Raw genomic sequence first — 16629 nt, 5'->3', positions numbered from 1 at the left:
GCATCTTTTGAGCAAACAGTTTTGAAATGCACTTTATGAATGGATAATTTGTTGACTGTCTTATCCAGGCACTACTGCAGGAGGTTAAGGATCAGAAGCCACTTCTAGACTCTCTGAATGAAGTCAGCAGTGCACTGCTGGAGCTTGTTCCATGGCGAGCTCGAGAAGGGCTGGACAGAATGATCATCGACGACAATGAGCGCTACAGATCAGCCAGTGATGCTGTTAGCCAGCTTGTGGACCAGACTGGAGCTGCTATCTTAAAATCACAGCAGGTACAGTCCATGGTCAAAATGCTTAAAAACATAGTACCAGTCCTTTATTAGCAACACAAAGGAGCGTCTGTGATACTTGCCAAGGGTGATTGGCCTCATTGTGCTGTTAATTCTTACTGCTTTTATGTCATTCAAACTTCATTCATCCTCTCTTGCAGCCTTCGTGATATTTACATATTACACTAATGGAGTGTGACCCACATTGATTATATTAGCATCACATTAGTGTTACACAGTGGAAGGACAAAATGTTTGCAAAATGTTGTGCAAAACTGACTCTGATTTTAGTAATAAAATACATGTAATAATTTTATATATATATATATATATATATATATACACTTTTTGTTTTTATTTTATAGAAATTAGCTTTTTAATAAATTCATATTCATATTTTTATTGCTATATATTCAGGAAAATAAGTGGAATAAAGCATACAACTACAATGTTTAAAATTGAAATATACAAAGTATAGACACTGTATAATTTTTTTTTAAATATATAGAATTGTGCCCCTTTACAATAACTCTATAATTTATTATAAAGATTATAAAAAAAAATATAAATTTATTATAAAGATTATATAAATCTTTTGATCTGAAGGCGCATGCTTAAAGTTTTGAAATTAGATTTGTAGAAAAAAATATAATTGTGCCAACATATTAAATAATTTAATTAGAAAACTAAAATTTTATAAAAAATAAATAAATAAAAATAATTATGATTTGAACCAAATATTAAAGAAAAGCAGCCAATAAATGCCCAACATAGATGGTAACTCCTTCAATACTGTTTAAAAGCACCCCAGGGTGAAATCTCAAGAAGTTGGTTGAGAAAATGGTTGGTTGAGTTCATGTCTGCAAATTCTAGTCAAAGGGTGACTACATAAGATGCTGAAATATAACATAGTTTTGATTTATTTTGGATTTGGATATAGGAACCTAATTCCTATAGTTCCATTTATGTTATCCCATAGTTTTGATTACTTAACTATTATTCTACAATGTGTGAAAAAAAAAAATTATAATAAAGAATGAATAAGTGTTTAAAACATTTTGACCGACGAATCAACAGAATTACAACTTTCACACCAGTCCCACCAGGTGGGACTCAAACAGCAGACTTGGATGCGTTTAAAGTTTAAGCTCACTGCTTTACATACAATGCCACTGAGGTGTCATAACCCAAAACTTGATAATTCATCATTGATAATTTTAGGAAATAGGGTTCTAAAGTTATGTGCAAAAATAGCAATTTTGAAGCACATAATGATGCACTGTCCCCAAACTTGGCATGTACCTCATATCAAGGTCCTGATAAAACATACCAAGTTTTGTTTCGATACGACAAAGCCTTGTAAAGATACAGCCTCCTGTTTGGCATCCTCGCCACAGAATTATTTGATGCATTTTGTCTATCAAAAAGCTTTTGATGTCTTTTGGCCAGCTGTGTTTCAAGGTGCTCTGACACAAGTTTGTGAAAGATCTGATAAAGGCTTAGAAACGAGTTTGCAAAAGTAAGTTTTCGACAAATTTCAAGATGGCTGCCAAAGTCGGGGATGGAGATTTTGGATTTTGGTTGAACCACTAAAAAAGTGAATGAGCAGACGAATCAGAGGATATACGATTTATTTGTGTTGGCCATATGGTTCAAAAGTTATTAACTATTAAATAGTTAAATTTTGAACTGGTGGTGGCACTAAAGAGTTTGTCCTAGAGACCCCAAATTAGGTAGGGGGCTATTCATGCCCACCCCTGTCATTGTGCCAAGTGTCATAACTTACCTATGTATGGTTCTATGGACTGCCATAGACTTCATGAGTTTGGATACTTAGTTAATTAGTATTACCTGACCTAGTTTTACTTGATTTTCTACTCTTATTCTGACCCTTTTGTTATGATTGGCTAATATATTTGCATGTAAAATGGGTTACAACCTCACTTGTTTCTTTTTTTGTGAAATGTTAGGTCTTTGATGGTTTCTTTGGTGAACATGTGGTCATTTACATATTATTGAATAATTATGGAATCTCGGCAAGAACAGAATGTAAATGAGTTCAGAGAGTCACTGAAATTTTTTCTTTTTCTTGATGTGCAGTTCGAGCAGTCAGCCGCTGCTGAGTTGGCCTGGCTGACTGAGGCAGAGAGAAAGTTGTCATCTCTTGGTTACATGAGCCTCGAGCCGGAGCAGACTTCAGCTCAGCTTCAGGCTCAGAAGGTCAGTCGGATATTTGTGTGGTCGTCTATTACCTGAATTATCAAATAAACATCCTTTATAAAGCATCAGTGGTTCACTTTCTACTGCAGAGCTTCTCCATGGACATTTTGAGGCATAAAGATGCTGTGGATGACATTGTGAAGTCCGGAGAGGCCATTATGAACAGCAAAGATGAGGCTGAGAAGAAGACACTGAAGGTAAATTAAACATTTTTAAGATAAAGTTTGTGTGATATGAAAATCTTATATCACAATTCACTTTATATCATAGTAATTTTGAAACACATGTATAAAATCATGAGCACTCACATGAGATGAAGACTCCAGTCGAATCAGTAACCTTATAAATGTGGTTTAATTCTACATGGAGAGGGTCCTCATGTGAGCTACCATGTTAGAATCACATGACCAGCTGAATAATCTCAGTAACTGCCCTGTTATTGGACAGTTTTACTCATGGATTATATGAATCATGAATAACAGTGAATAGTGAATTTCTACAATGGGATCTGAAATTGAAAACTATTGATTTGGAATGATGCTGCATCCACACCACTAGGTGTCAGTGTCCAAGCCCAAGATGACAGAAACCAAAAAAGACTGAGTGCACCTTTAAATAACCATGTGCTCATGTCTATTTTTTTTTTTTTCTTCTTCAGATAATCCAGTGAATGTAGTACTTCACAAATGAAAGGCACTTTTATTTTTATTTGAAACTTGATGGAGGCAAACCAAAAGATAGGATTTATTATTATAAATTAATGAACATTGTACAGCAGGTGTTTAAGACTAGCTCTGTGGTGATGTGACTGTGGTGTGACACAGGTGAAGCTCGAGGCTATATTGGAGAAGTATAACACGGTGAGTCAGCTGAACTCTGAGCGCAGTCTGCAGCTGGAGAGAGCTCATTCTCTGGCCTGTCAATTCTGGGAGACGTATGATGAGCTCTGGCCGTGGCTGCAGGAGACCAGTGCTGCCTTCATTCAACTGGCCCAGCCTGCTATTGAGTATGAAGCCCTAAGACATCAGCAAGAGGAACTAAGGGTAAGATGGAGATATAGCTCTAAATTCTGATTGGATGAGCCATAAAAAGCTCAAATATATGCTCACCCGTGACTATACAGCAATAGAACTGTTCAGGTTGTAGTCCAAAAACCTGGAAGAAAATTTGCTATGGGCCCCTCCTCCTAAAATATAAATTACACAGTCATACCATAAACATGAATTTTGAAGCCGTATTGAAGCAACATACTTAATAAAAAACATGGGAGCTTCAAAATGTACTTTTGAGGTATGAATGTGTGTAATGTATGTTGTAGAACAAAACATCCAAGTATGTTCAAGTAATGTTTTCCACAGACCTTTTTTTATTCATAAATCCAAAACGACCATTATAAACCATTATAAAAACCCACAGGAAATTCCTAAGGGAACCCATGGTGAATTAGACTTCCTGGTTCGCCTGCAAATTGACATCATGGCTGAACAGCTCTATTGAACTCTGTTGATACCTTTGGTAACCATAAACAACATATAGTTTGACTACTGATCTATATTACACTGCTGAAGAATTGTAATATTATCTGTACATTTCATTAGGAACTCTTTACAATATGGTTGTATTCAGTAACATTAGTGAACTACATTAATTAACATGAACTAATGATGAACAGTACTTTTTCAGCACTTATTAATATTGGTTGATGTTAATTTAAGAATAAACTAATATATAATTAGTATTTTTGTTTAAGTTAACTTAATACATTAGTTTATGCATTATGAACTAACATGAGCTATAATGAACAATTATATATTTATAAATTCACCAAGATGAAAACAATATTGAAAACATATGTTGTTCATTGTTAGTTCATGATACCTACTGCATTAAATAATATGTTATTATTATTAATAATAAAAATACTTATTACGTATTTCTATATGTATATACTGTATGTATAATATATATATATATATATATATATATATATATATATATATATGTGTGTGTGTGTGTATGTGTGTGTGTATTTATATAAACCCAGCAAAAAAAGAAACATCCACTAACAAAATATTGGCACCCTTTGTAAATATGAGCAAAGAAGGCTGTGAAAAATAAAACTGCATTGTTTATCCTTTTGATCTTTCATTCAAAAATTCACAAAAATCTAACCTTTAATTGAAGTAAACTATTGAAATAATTGAAATATTTCATTATTAAATAAAAAAAAATTCTCCACAACTCATTAGTCACAATTATTTGCAACCCTATTAATTCTTATGAGTAAAATATATCTGAAATATATTCCCATTCATATTAAAAAAAATGTGTGCAGCTGGGTGACTAGGAACATGAAATTGTTCAGCCATGACTTCCTGTTTCACATGGGTATAAATATGAGGTAACACAGAGGCCAAATTCCCTTTATCATCAATCACAGTGGTTTAGACTAAAAAGTAAAGTTATGATGTTTGTTGAGCTTCACAAAATGGGAACTGGCTATAAGAAAATAGCCAAAGCATTTATACCCATTTCCACCATCAGGGCAATAATTAAGAAGTTCCAATCAACTGGCGATCTTAAGAATCCTGAATGAGGACGTGTGTCTATATTGTCTCCACACACAATGAAGAGGATAGTTCAAGTTACCAAAAATTCTCCTAGGATCACAGCTGGAGAATTGCAGAAATTAGTTGGGTCTTGGGGTCAGAAAGTAAAAAAAAAGTATCAGATATCACTTAAATCACCACAAGTTGTTTGGGAGTGTTTCAAGAAAAAAGCCTCTGCTCTCATCCAACAACAAACTCAAGCATATTCAGAAAATTCTGCCTCTGCCAGAAAGCTTACAATGGGCCCTGGTTGGATCTTCCAGCAGGACAATGATCGAAAACAAACACCATAATCAAGATAAAATTACAGTACAAGTACAGTACAGTACAAGACAAAATAAAGTTAAATTTTTGTGATTTTTTGGAATGACAGATCAAAAGAAAAACTAAATGGTGACCACACTTCACGTTGTGCTTAGCAACAGCCCTTAACCGTGTTACAATCACTGTAATACATGGCCTCATGTGGCTTATTACTTTAATAGAATGGCTAAGAGGATAATGTATTATGTACATGATTGGCCAAACAGATGGTGTGTCAGATTGTGTTTGACGTTTTTGTTGAGCAATCCACTGCATTCTCTCCTGATGGTATTAATCTTGTGGTCTTCAGCAAATGAGGGAGCTAATAGCAGAGCACAAGCCACACATCGACAAGATGAATAAAACCGGTCCTCAACTGTTGGAGTTAAGTCCGGTGGAGGGGGAGCCCATCAGAGACAAATACCAAGCTGCAGATAAACTGTACAGCCAGCTGAAAGCAGATGTTAAACATAGAGCTGCTGCTCTAGATGAAGCTATCTCCAAATCCATTCAGGTAAATTCTGTTTTCCTGCATACACCAATCAGCTACAACATTAAAACTATCATACCTAATATTGTGTAGGTCCCCCTCATGATGCCATAACAGCACCAAAACGCTTCTTCTAAGGCTGTTTTTTTTTTTTAAAGCTGAGTACTCGCCATATGCTCGTCTATAGACATTTAGTCTGTTTTGTGATTCCACACACGTTCCCCACTATTTCAACAAATATCTTGACCTCTAAGTAGAATAGAAGGTTAATCTAGGTACAGTATTGTTGAAAAGCTGAAACGCCACAGAAACATAAGAATGCATGTTAAGCAATGTTCAAATTAACCATGCATTGGCCAAGTGCTTGTATCTGCGAACGCGCACTTGCGCAAAGTATTTTTTGGGCCTTAGACAGAGAATTAGGTTGCCCCCTCTCTCCAAATCTCTGCATTTCAAAGACAGCAAACCCTAGTGCACCTTTTTCAGTGTTATGTCTGCATGCAATAATAATAAGTTTATATCACATTTAACACTTAAATTTAAAATACTACCATCATATCTTTCTTTTCATGTAGATATTTTTTTATGTATCAATAAATAATGATTTGCAATTTTGTTGCCCACCTGCCTTTATCAGCATCCTCAGTCACATCTCTGCAACTTGTGTGCTAAACTGCTTGTGAATGCTCTCCACAGTTCCACGATAAGATCGATCCCATGCTGGAGTCTCTGGAGCGCATCGCCGAATGCCTCCATCAGCCTCCATCCATTTCTGTGGAGGTGGAGAAGATCCGGGAGCACATATCTGAGAACAAATCTGTGACTGTAGACCTGGAGAAACTTCAGCCCTCGTATGAAACCCTCAAGCAGCGAGGAGAGGAGATGATCGCTCGCTCAGAAGGAGCAGATAAGGACCTCTCGGCCAAAGGTGACCATCCCAGTGCATCAATCAGAAAAGCTGTGTCAGTTTTCAGGCAATGTGACATGTGATTTTGTAATTGCTAAAGATATCTTTCGTTTTGTTTTGAAGTTGTTCAAGACAAGCTGGACCACATGGTGTTTGTATGGAATGACATCCAGGCTCTTCAGGAAGAAAGAGAGGCGAAGCTTCTGGACGTCATGGACTTGGCTGAGAAGTTCTGGTGTGACCACTGCACTCTGATCATGACCATCAAGGACACACATGACCTGTTGAGAGAGCTGGAGGAGCCTGGAGTTGATCCTTCCGTGGTCAAACAACAGCAGGAGTCTGTGGAGGTCTGGAGCCCTGTCTGAAGTTTGATGTTTATGCAGCTTTGTTCAACATCTTAATGGTGTTTGTTGTTTTGTGCTACAGAGCTTCAGAGAGGAGATTGACGGGCTTCAAGAGGAACTAAATGTGCTCCAGAATCTTGGGGCTGAACTCTTGACAGTATGTGGAGAACCTGACAAACCAGTGATTAAGAAAAGTATAGACGAGGTAATGATGTCACAAATGCCCACCAAAGGGGACAATAATGATTGAAGGATTATACATAACTACATGTATAGATATACGATAGTTCCCCTTCTGTCGCTCTCTCCACGTTGTGTCGGAGAAGCGACACTAGGGGTCTCTCTTGAGCGCCGATATCCACCTCTGATCTATGAAAAAAGGCCAATGAGAGTTGGCAGCCGGTATTTGCATGTCCCGCCCCCGGACATACGGGTATTTAAGCGGCGCAAATATGGGAGTTCATTCAGAAAATTTCTTTGGAGCCGATGGTCTGTCTGCAGTTTGCTGCAAGTTACACACCACTTTAAACGTTCCTGTTTCCTCTGACAATCTGCATGCTGTTGGATCTTGACGGCGCACAACAGCGGCTTTCTCCTTCACATTGCACGGCGTGCATTGTTGCCCCTGGTACCCACATTCTCAATAAAAGAGCTATTTCCTTTGCCTCTGGGTCACCTGGCCCGCAAATGCCGTTCTCACGGCAATCTGCTTTCAGATTACGACAGTCCCGGTACACCGGACGCGGCGATCCCGCCTTCCGCCTGCCCACGACTGTCCCCCGGCCGGCCGGTTCAGACGAGTCCAGAGGACGCCAGCATCAGACCTCCTCCTCAGTCACGAACCCGCCCCCTGCCGGGTGCGCAGAGCAAGGTAAGTGCTTTGAGTCTATTCTCAGCACCTCAGCCTCAGGCCGCAACGAAGCCGCCCGACGCTGCACTACCTGTTCCGCCCCGCTGCGAGGCCCCGCCGGGTACGTCCAAAATACTCGTCCCTTTTCCGCAGTACACGGCGAGCATGCCAGTTCCCTGCGCACGGAAATCGCGACCCTCTTAGCCAAGGGCGCGGTAGAGCCCGTCCCTCCAACCGAAATGAGGAAGGGTTTCTACAGCCCTTACTTCATTGTACCCAAGAAAGGCGGTGGCTTACGACCAATCCTGGACCTGCGAGTTTTCAATCGGGCCTTGTTAAAACTCCTGTTCAAAATGCTCACGCAGAGAAATATTCTGGCTGGTGTTCAGCATCTAGATTGGTTCGCAGCGGTAGAGCTGAAGGACGCGTACTTCCACGTCTCAATTCTGCCACGACACCGACCCTTCTTACGGTTCGCGTTCGACGGCCAGGCGTTTCAGTACAAAGTCCTCCCCTTCGGCCTGTCTCTGTCCCCTCGCGTCTTCACGAAGGTCGCAGAGGCGGCCCTTGCCCCGCTATGAGTAGCCGGCATCCGCACAGAGACCAGGTGCTCCGGCACCTCAGCCACTTGGGGCTTCAGGTCAACTGGGAAAAGAGCAAGCTCACTCCGGTTCAGAGCATCTCTTTTCTCGGGTTGGAGTTAGACTCAGTCTCAATGACAGCACGTCTCACGAGCGAGCGTGCTCAGTCGGTGCTGGACTGCCTCGCTTCCTTCAAGCCAGGCACAGTGGTCCCTCTAAAACTTTTCCAGAGGCTCCTGGGGCATATGGCATCCTCCGCGGCGGTCGCGCCGCTGGGGTTGATGCATATTAGACCACTCCAGCACTGGCTCCAGACTCGAGTCCCGAGACAAGCATGGCACCACGGCACGCATCGGGTAAGGATCACCCCCGCCTGCCTCAAAACACTCCGACCCTGGACAGACCTCTGCTTTTTACGGGCAGGAGTGCCCCTGCAGCAGGTGTCCTGACGCGTTCTGGTCACAACCGACACCTCCTGGTCCGGGTGGGGTGCCGTGTGCAGCGGGCACGCAGCAGCGGGCCGTTGGAAAGGGGCCCCGCTGCGTTGGCACATCAACTGCCTGGAGTTGCTGACCGTCCTTCTTGCTCTCAGGAAGTTCCTCCCATTAGTTCGGGACAAACGTCCTCGTGAGATCGGACAGCACCACGGTGGTGGCGTACATAAATAGCCAAGGCGGCGTACGCTCCCGCCACATGTCACAACTCGCCCGCCGTCTCCTCCTATGGAGCCAGCAGCGACTCAAGTTGTGCGTGCCACTCACATCCCCGGCAAGCTCAACGTCGTAGCGGACGCGCTATCACGACAACGCCTGCCCGGCGGGGAGTGGAGGCTTCACCCCCAGTCGGTCCAGCTGATTTGGGAACGGTTTGGCAAGGCCCAGGTAGACCTGTTTGCCTCCCAGGAAACCTCCCACTGCCCGCTCTGGTATGCCCTAACAGAGGCTCCCCTCGGGACAGACGCGCTGGCACACAGCTGGCCCTCGGGGCTGCGAAAGTACGCATTTCCCCAGTGAGCCTTCTTGCACCGGTGCTGTGCAATGTCAGGGAGGACGAGGAGCAAGTCACGTTAGTGGCCCCTTACTGGCCCACTCGGACTTGGTTCTCGGAACTCAGACTTCTCGCGACAGCTCCTCCCTGACGAATTCCCCTGAGAAAGGACCTCCTCTCTCAGGGACGGGGCACGCTCTGGCACCCGCGCCCAGACCTCTGGCCACGTCTGGTCCCTGGACGGGATGCAGAAGAGCTAGCCGGCTTACCGGCGACCGTTGTGAATACAGTCAACCAAGCCAGAGCCCCCTCTACCAGGCACCTTTACACCCTAAAGTGGCGCTTGTTCGCAGATTGGTGTTCTTCCCGAACTGAAGACCCGCAGAGATGCGCGATCAAGTCAGTGCTCCTGTTCCTACAGGAGAGGCTGGACAGGAGGCTGTCCCCGTCCACCCTCAAGGTGTATGTTGCCGCCATTGCCGCCCACCACAATCCTGTAGATGGCAAGTCTTTGGGTAAGCACGACTTGATCCTCAGGTTCCTGAGAGGCGCCCGGAGGTTGAATCCCTCCCGGCCAGGCCTAGTTCCCTCCTGGGATCTCTCGGTAGTCTTGGCAGGTCGCTTGAATCAATTGGACTCAGGGCCCTCTCTCTTAAGACGGCCCTGCTGATCGCGCTCACCTTTATCAAGAGGGTCGGGGACCTGCAAGCGTTCTCTGTCAGCAACACTTGCCTGGAGTTCGGTCCGGCGGATACGTCTGTGATCCTAAGACCGCGACCGGGCTATGTGCCCAAGGTTCCTACCACACCCTTCTGAGATCAGGTAGTGAACCTGCAAGTGCTGCCCCGAGAGGAGGCAGACCCAGCCCTTTCGTTGTTATGTCCAGTGCGCGCCCTGCGCATTTACTTGGACCGCACACAGAGCTCCAGACGCTCTGAGCAGCTCTTTGTCTGCTTTTGGGGACGGCAGAAATGGAATGCCGTCTCCAAACAGAGGCTCGCCCACTGGGTTGTCGACGCCATCACACCCAGGCCGTGCCCCTACCCTTGCGGGTCCGAGCTCACTCAACAAGGGGTGTTGCATCCTCGTGGGCACTGGCCAAGGGCACCTCCCTAGCAGACATCTGTAGAGCCGCGGGTTGGGCAACACCCAACACCTTCGCGAGGTTTTACAACCTCCGCGTCGAGTCGGTTGCGTCTCATGTTTTGTCAGGTCCGAGCCCGTAGAACTCGGTAACACGTAGACCGACCGGCCGGGTGGATCGCTTGCGCCAGCGCCCTTTCCTGGCGTCAAGGTAAAGTAGTCGCCTTCTTCCCAGGGCGCCCACTCCGAGTCGGGACCCTGGTGGATTCCTCCCAGCCCTCCGGGTCCGCGGTTCAGCGGAGGAACTCGCCGACCCAAGCCACTGCGGGTACCCTGATGGCTACCCTGTACTGGTATAGGTGCTCCACAGGTAAGGCCTCCTGCTCGGACTCCCCTGTGTGTAATTCCACGGTTCTGTCCCCTACGAGCGGACCCCGTGTCTCCCTTAGGCAGTTACAGCTGCCCGGTCGCTGTGCTGTAGCAACTCCCCCTTCGAGGCTGGATCTACCACCGCACCATACTTTCCACACGAGCCCTAAGACGGCCGTGTGACGTGTCTACCACTTTTCCTCCCCAAGAAAAAGGGCAGGTGTGGTCTCCGCAGGGTCTGGGTAAGACCCCCTTCCCTATATGCGTGTAAGGGCCCCGGCCGTGATTGCTCTATGCGAGAAACATAGAGAGAAAAGAGGCCCAGCTAGGCTGGCCCGTTCCCATGTTGGCAAACATCGCCTTGTTCCCCTTCCAGGGTAACTAGAAGGATTCCGATGTTCTTATGGGGCATTGGGGAAGGGTACGTACAGCCAGGTACAGACGATGCGCGGCACTGGATGAAATCCCTGCCCGCCTCTGTATCGGAGGTTCATGTACACGGTTCAGCGCATGGCAAGATTGGAATGGGTCCCCTAGTGTCGCTTCTCCGACACAACGTGGAGATATCGACAGAAGGGGAACGTTTGGTTACGTATGTAACCTCCGTTCCCCGAGGGAGGGAACGACACGTTGTGTCTTTCCTCCGCCATGTCGCTGAACCGAGCCACTGTTGTGGCCTGACCATTTCCGGCTCCTCAGAAAAATCCTGAATGAACTCCCGTATTTGCGCCGCTTAATTACCCGTATGTCCGGGGGCGGGACATGCAAATACCGGCTGCCAACTCTCATTGGCCTTTTTTCATAGATCAGAGGTGGATATCGGCGCTCAAGAGAGACCCCTAGTGTGGCTTCTCCGACACAACGTGTCGTTCCCTCCCTCGGGGAACGGAGGTTACATACGTAACCAAACATTTCTACTACACAACAATAATACTGTACATTAATATGGACTCTCCTTCAAACAGTATACAAAGAATTTGTAATCTTTCAGTCATTTTATCTAATTTGTTTTTGGATGACAATGGGGGCTAAGTTTCAATGGTTGTCAGAAACTATGGTTACTATGATACATTTTTGTAAGTGCTAGTTTCACATGTTTTTTGACTTTTTAAATGCTTTAAAAGGAATCTTCCGAGGATGATTTTCCTGGTATTGTAGCAGGAGGTGCGGTGCATAAACCTCTACTTTACGCAGATAATATATTATTATTTGTCTTCGACCATAAAAGATATATGCCTAGCCTCCACAGAATTATTTAGTCTTTCTCCAAATTTTCAGGATATAGGGTGAATTGATCTAAATTGGAAGCTCTTGCTCTGACAGCACACTGCCTTGCCATGTCTTTCCAACCTGCCACCTTTCAATGGCCCAAGCAAGACATTAGGTATTAAGGCATTTTATTTGGATCTTGTGTGATGTTGATAGGTGGGCTTTAACTACATCTGTCAGGAAAAGTCAATGTTATAAAAAAAAAAAATTGTATCCCCAAATTCTAAAATCTACTACGGTCTCTAGAAGTGCCTCTTTCTTATTTTAAACAACTTGAGAGAATAGTCTTTTATTTGGAATGGTAAACGACCTCGGTGCATTTCAGTAAGTTACATAGGCCTCCTCAAAATTTTGTTTTATACATTTTAATCTTAGACACTTGGCCCATTGGTCTCCTTCCACCTGAGAGAGCCCCTCCCTGGTACTACATTGAACAAGCAGTCCTTGCCCCAATCTCGCCGTTGCAAAGTCTTTCTATAAAATTTCCTGGAGAATTAAAAATGCATCCCATTATATTACACTTACATTCAGTATGGAAAAAGGTTTCCCGTTTGTTCAATTTTTATATTTACCTAAATGTTTCCTCAAGCATATGGTTGAACCCCAAATTATGTATTAACAAGTCTCCCTTTTTCTGGAAAAATTTATTTAAAGGGGTGTTGCTACACTTGGTGACCTTTATGAAAGTGGAGCTTTAAGATCATTTGGAAATATAACAGCAATTTGGGATTTCTAGGTCTCAATTTTTCAGGTATTTACAGTTGCTCCATCTACTTTGTACTGTTTGTGGTGGTAGTACACAGCCCCCAAAAGTTGCAAACACCCTCTGTATGGTGCTCAACCTTTGGAAAGGGGCATGAAGCATCAGTATATTATTCCTTGTTGATGCAGCGTCTTGGTGATGGGGCCTTAACATCTCTTAAGAGGTTATGGGAAAAATATTTGAACTTGGTATCGGAGGTTTGGAAGTGGGAAACTATTTAAAAAACATTAAAACTATATCTAGGGATCCAAGGGTATGTCTTATTTTGCATTGTTTCTTCTGGACTCCCTCAAGATTGTTTAGGCTTGGTTTAAAAGTCACACCTACCTGCTGGTGATGTCAGTTGGAGGATGGAGACATGGCCCATGCTCTGTGGTTCTGCACTAATATTCAAGAATTCTGGTTAAGAGCCAGATACTCAAATTTCATTCTGCCCCAGACTATGTATATTGGGTGATGGGGTGTTCATTAATGTAGGTAACAAATATACAGAAACTGGGTTCAAACTAGTGTAATGATTGGCAGACAAAAATTGGAAAGCCAATTGCCGCTCCCTCATTTCTAGACTGGTTCACCGAATTGGGCAGCATTGGAAAAGATATCATGTAAACAACTTGGCAAAATAGACACATATGGTAAGAAATGGTAAAGGTATTTGGCCTTTTTGGAGGGCTCTTAGAAAGGACCATGTGGAGAGAAACAGATTGTGGTGTAATTGTAAATTCTATTCTTTGTGGAATTCTTTCTTTTGTTGATGTTTATATTTTTTATGTTCTGAAATATGTTTTGTTTGTTTGCTTATATGTGTTCAGGGTGTAATTTAGGTTTTGACCACAGGGATATTTGTTGAGGAACAGGGTTGGGTTGGGGAGGGGGATATAATGGGAGTTAGTTTGATTCTGTGAATTTGTTCTGTTTATCTCATATTTAACATAAGAATCAATACATAAATGTAAATAGCAAAAGGAATCTTCCAGGTTCAATACAAATTAAGTTCAATCGACAGTGTTTGGGACATAATGTTGTTTTAAAATGGCAAAGATTTGTGGTTACAGTAAGGCACTTGCAATGAAAGTAAATGGGGCTAGTCAATAAACGTTTAATATACACAATTATTTTAGTATGATAAAGTCACTTACCCAAACAGCCAGGGCTTATGTCATCATGACATTGAAGTTGTAATGCTGGATATAACTTTACACAGATAATGTTGTTAAGCTATTTTCTTTTTTTAATAAAATTGCTTTAACACGTATAATGTTTATGTTTTATGTCTATACTTTTGAAACAGTGTGTATTTTGTAATTTATGGACTGGCCCCATTCATTTTCATTGTAAGTGCCTTACTGTAACCTTTTTTGAATAAATGAGGAATGAGTCTTTTTTTTGTGGTAATAATTAACATTACACAACAAATGCTGTCAACAGAGCTTAATGTATATTTGAATCTGGAACATGAATTTAAAATGGACCAATTAAACATGTTTCTTTCTATTAGTCTCTTTAGCATTCAAGGTGTTTGAATAACTTTTTGCCATACCTGCTAATTTGTTTTTCTTTTCTTTTTTAATAATGAAAAAGTCCCAATGAAAATTTTATTATTTTACTGTTTTTTTTTCTTGCATATTAGTTTCCAAGAAAGCCAAAACCAACCAACCAACCAACCAACCAAATCTAGCACGCCAAAGCCATTTTTATGCACTCAGCGTGTGTTCATTTTGGACCAAGATTATTGTGGTGTAAGTCAGTCAGCATTGTTGTCACTCTGTACAAAATTTGACCACATCCTGTTTGTCCTGCAGGTTAACTCAGCTTGGGAGACCCTGAATAAGACATGGAAGGAGAGAGTTGAGACTCTAGAGGAAGCCATGCAGGCTGCAGTACAGTTTCAAGACAGTCTTCAGGTATATTTGACACACAAACACACACACACACACGCACACGCCCGTGCGCAAGTGGGGAATTTCCATAGACATAATGGTTTTTATACTGTACAAAGTTTATATTCTATCCCTACCCCTACACTTAACCCTCACAGAAAACTTTCTACATTTTTACATTTTCAAAAAACATAATTTAGTATGATTTATAAACTGTTTTCCTCATGGGGGCCGACAAAATGTCTCCACATTGTCCAAAATCTTGGCTATTAATATCCTTATGGGGACATTTGGTCCCCACAAAGTGACAAATACATGCACGCGCACACACACACACACACACACACACTCATCATTACACCCCCTGAAAGCTCTGACCACCACACTGTCTGCTCATTCAATGAAGAGAAACTTCCATTACTTGTCATTACATTATGGTGTGATCACATAAATCTGAGCTCATATGGAAGAGAAATCTTTAAATGAAACATGACATAATTTAGCCCAGGGGTTTTCCAACAGGGAAAGAATGTAAGTCAATGAAAAAAATAAATAAATATATATATATATATATATATATATATATATATATATAATTTTTGAATCGACTGATATAACTAAAGAAAGTTTCAAAAACAATGTTGCCAAAGCATCATATAGAATAAATAAAATAGAATAAAACAAAATACATTTTGTCCAATAACTTGGACAGTATATCATTATTAGTAATATATAAATAACAGCAATATATAAATTATTATTATTATTATTATTTATTTGACCACATCACATTGTGTGTGTTTGTTTAGATCTTTCACTGTCCCTCAGGTTGTGGCATGCTGATACATATTGGGCAGCAAGATGTGCCCTGTCTCCTTCTCCTAGGAGTATTTTTATAACTCTCTCTCTCTCTCTCTCTCTCTCTCTCTCTCTATATATATATATATATATATATATATATACCTGTATATATATATATACACACACACACACACACACACACACACACACACATACAGGCATATGTGGTTTATGAGACCAATGTGTTTTTTCAGTGGTTTACGGGGACCCACCTTTCCCATCATCCTGTCAACTTAAAATTCATGTCAAAAATTTTTATTTGATCTACAGAAGACAAATCTCACTTTAAAAATAAAATTTCACTTTCACAACATACATATATAAAAAATGTGACATTTCACAGGCTTACGGGGTCAGGACCAGATTGTGGTTTATGGAGCCAAAGGGGTTTATGAGGCCGGTTTACATACAACACACAAATCTAGCCACTTCCTGGTATAAGGGGACTGACAAACATTACAAGGTCTATATAAACATAACATTATATTTAACCTCTTATAACACACTGCCAGGTCCTGGAAGGGGGTATAGCTACACTAACATTCATGCACAATCCAGTGATCGGTTCTTTACTCAAACCTGAATAACACGGACGCAAATGCGATATGGAGTGTACAAAATATTTATTTCTAGAAAAAAAAAGAATTTCTACTAATTTAAAGGGTTCTTCTTCTAAAACAACCATGAGTTTATATTTATTCGATGTATTTAATTAATGACAAGCCTCTTTAATTGGCATACAGAGTTAGATGAAACTGTCAGTGTAAAACAAACGGTTAATAACTAATACATGCTCTCTATTTACTGCATTATTACACAAAATTATAAAAACAATAAC

General features: G+C 41.9%; 1 protein-coding gene across 1 annotated transcript in view; it reads left to right on the top strand.

Annotated features, from left to right (window-relative positions):
- Positions 1 to 16629, top strand: part of LOC127617766 (dystonin-like) — a 101579-nt gene that overhangs the window by 53780 nt on the left and 31170 nt on the right. Inside the window, 9 exon segments of the mRNA XM_052089844.1 lie at positions 69 to 275; positions 2373 to 2492; positions 2582 to 2689; positions 3317 to 3535; positions 5715 to 5918; positions 6591 to 6822; positions 6925 to 7151; positions 7231 to 7353; positions 14853 to 14954. Of these exon segments, the coding sequence (XP_051945804.1) occupies positions 69 to 275; positions 2373 to 2492; positions 2582 to 2689; positions 3317 to 3535; positions 5715 to 5918; positions 6591 to 6822; positions 6925 to 7151; positions 7231 to 7353; positions 14853 to 14954 (1542 nt within the window).

The sequence above is a fragment of the Xyrauchen texanus genome, chromosome 24 (genome assembly GCF_025860055.1).
Source record: "Xyrauchen texanus isolate HMW12.3.18 chromosome 24, RBS_HiC_50CHRs, whole genome shotgun sequence".
NCBI classification, from domain to species: Eukaryota; Metazoa; Chordata; class Actinopteri; order Cypriniformes; family Catostomidae; genus Xyrauchen; species Xyrauchen texanus.
The sequence above is the reverse complement of the archived record's forward strand: the minus strand, read 5'-3'. Positions and strand labels throughout refer to the sequence as shown.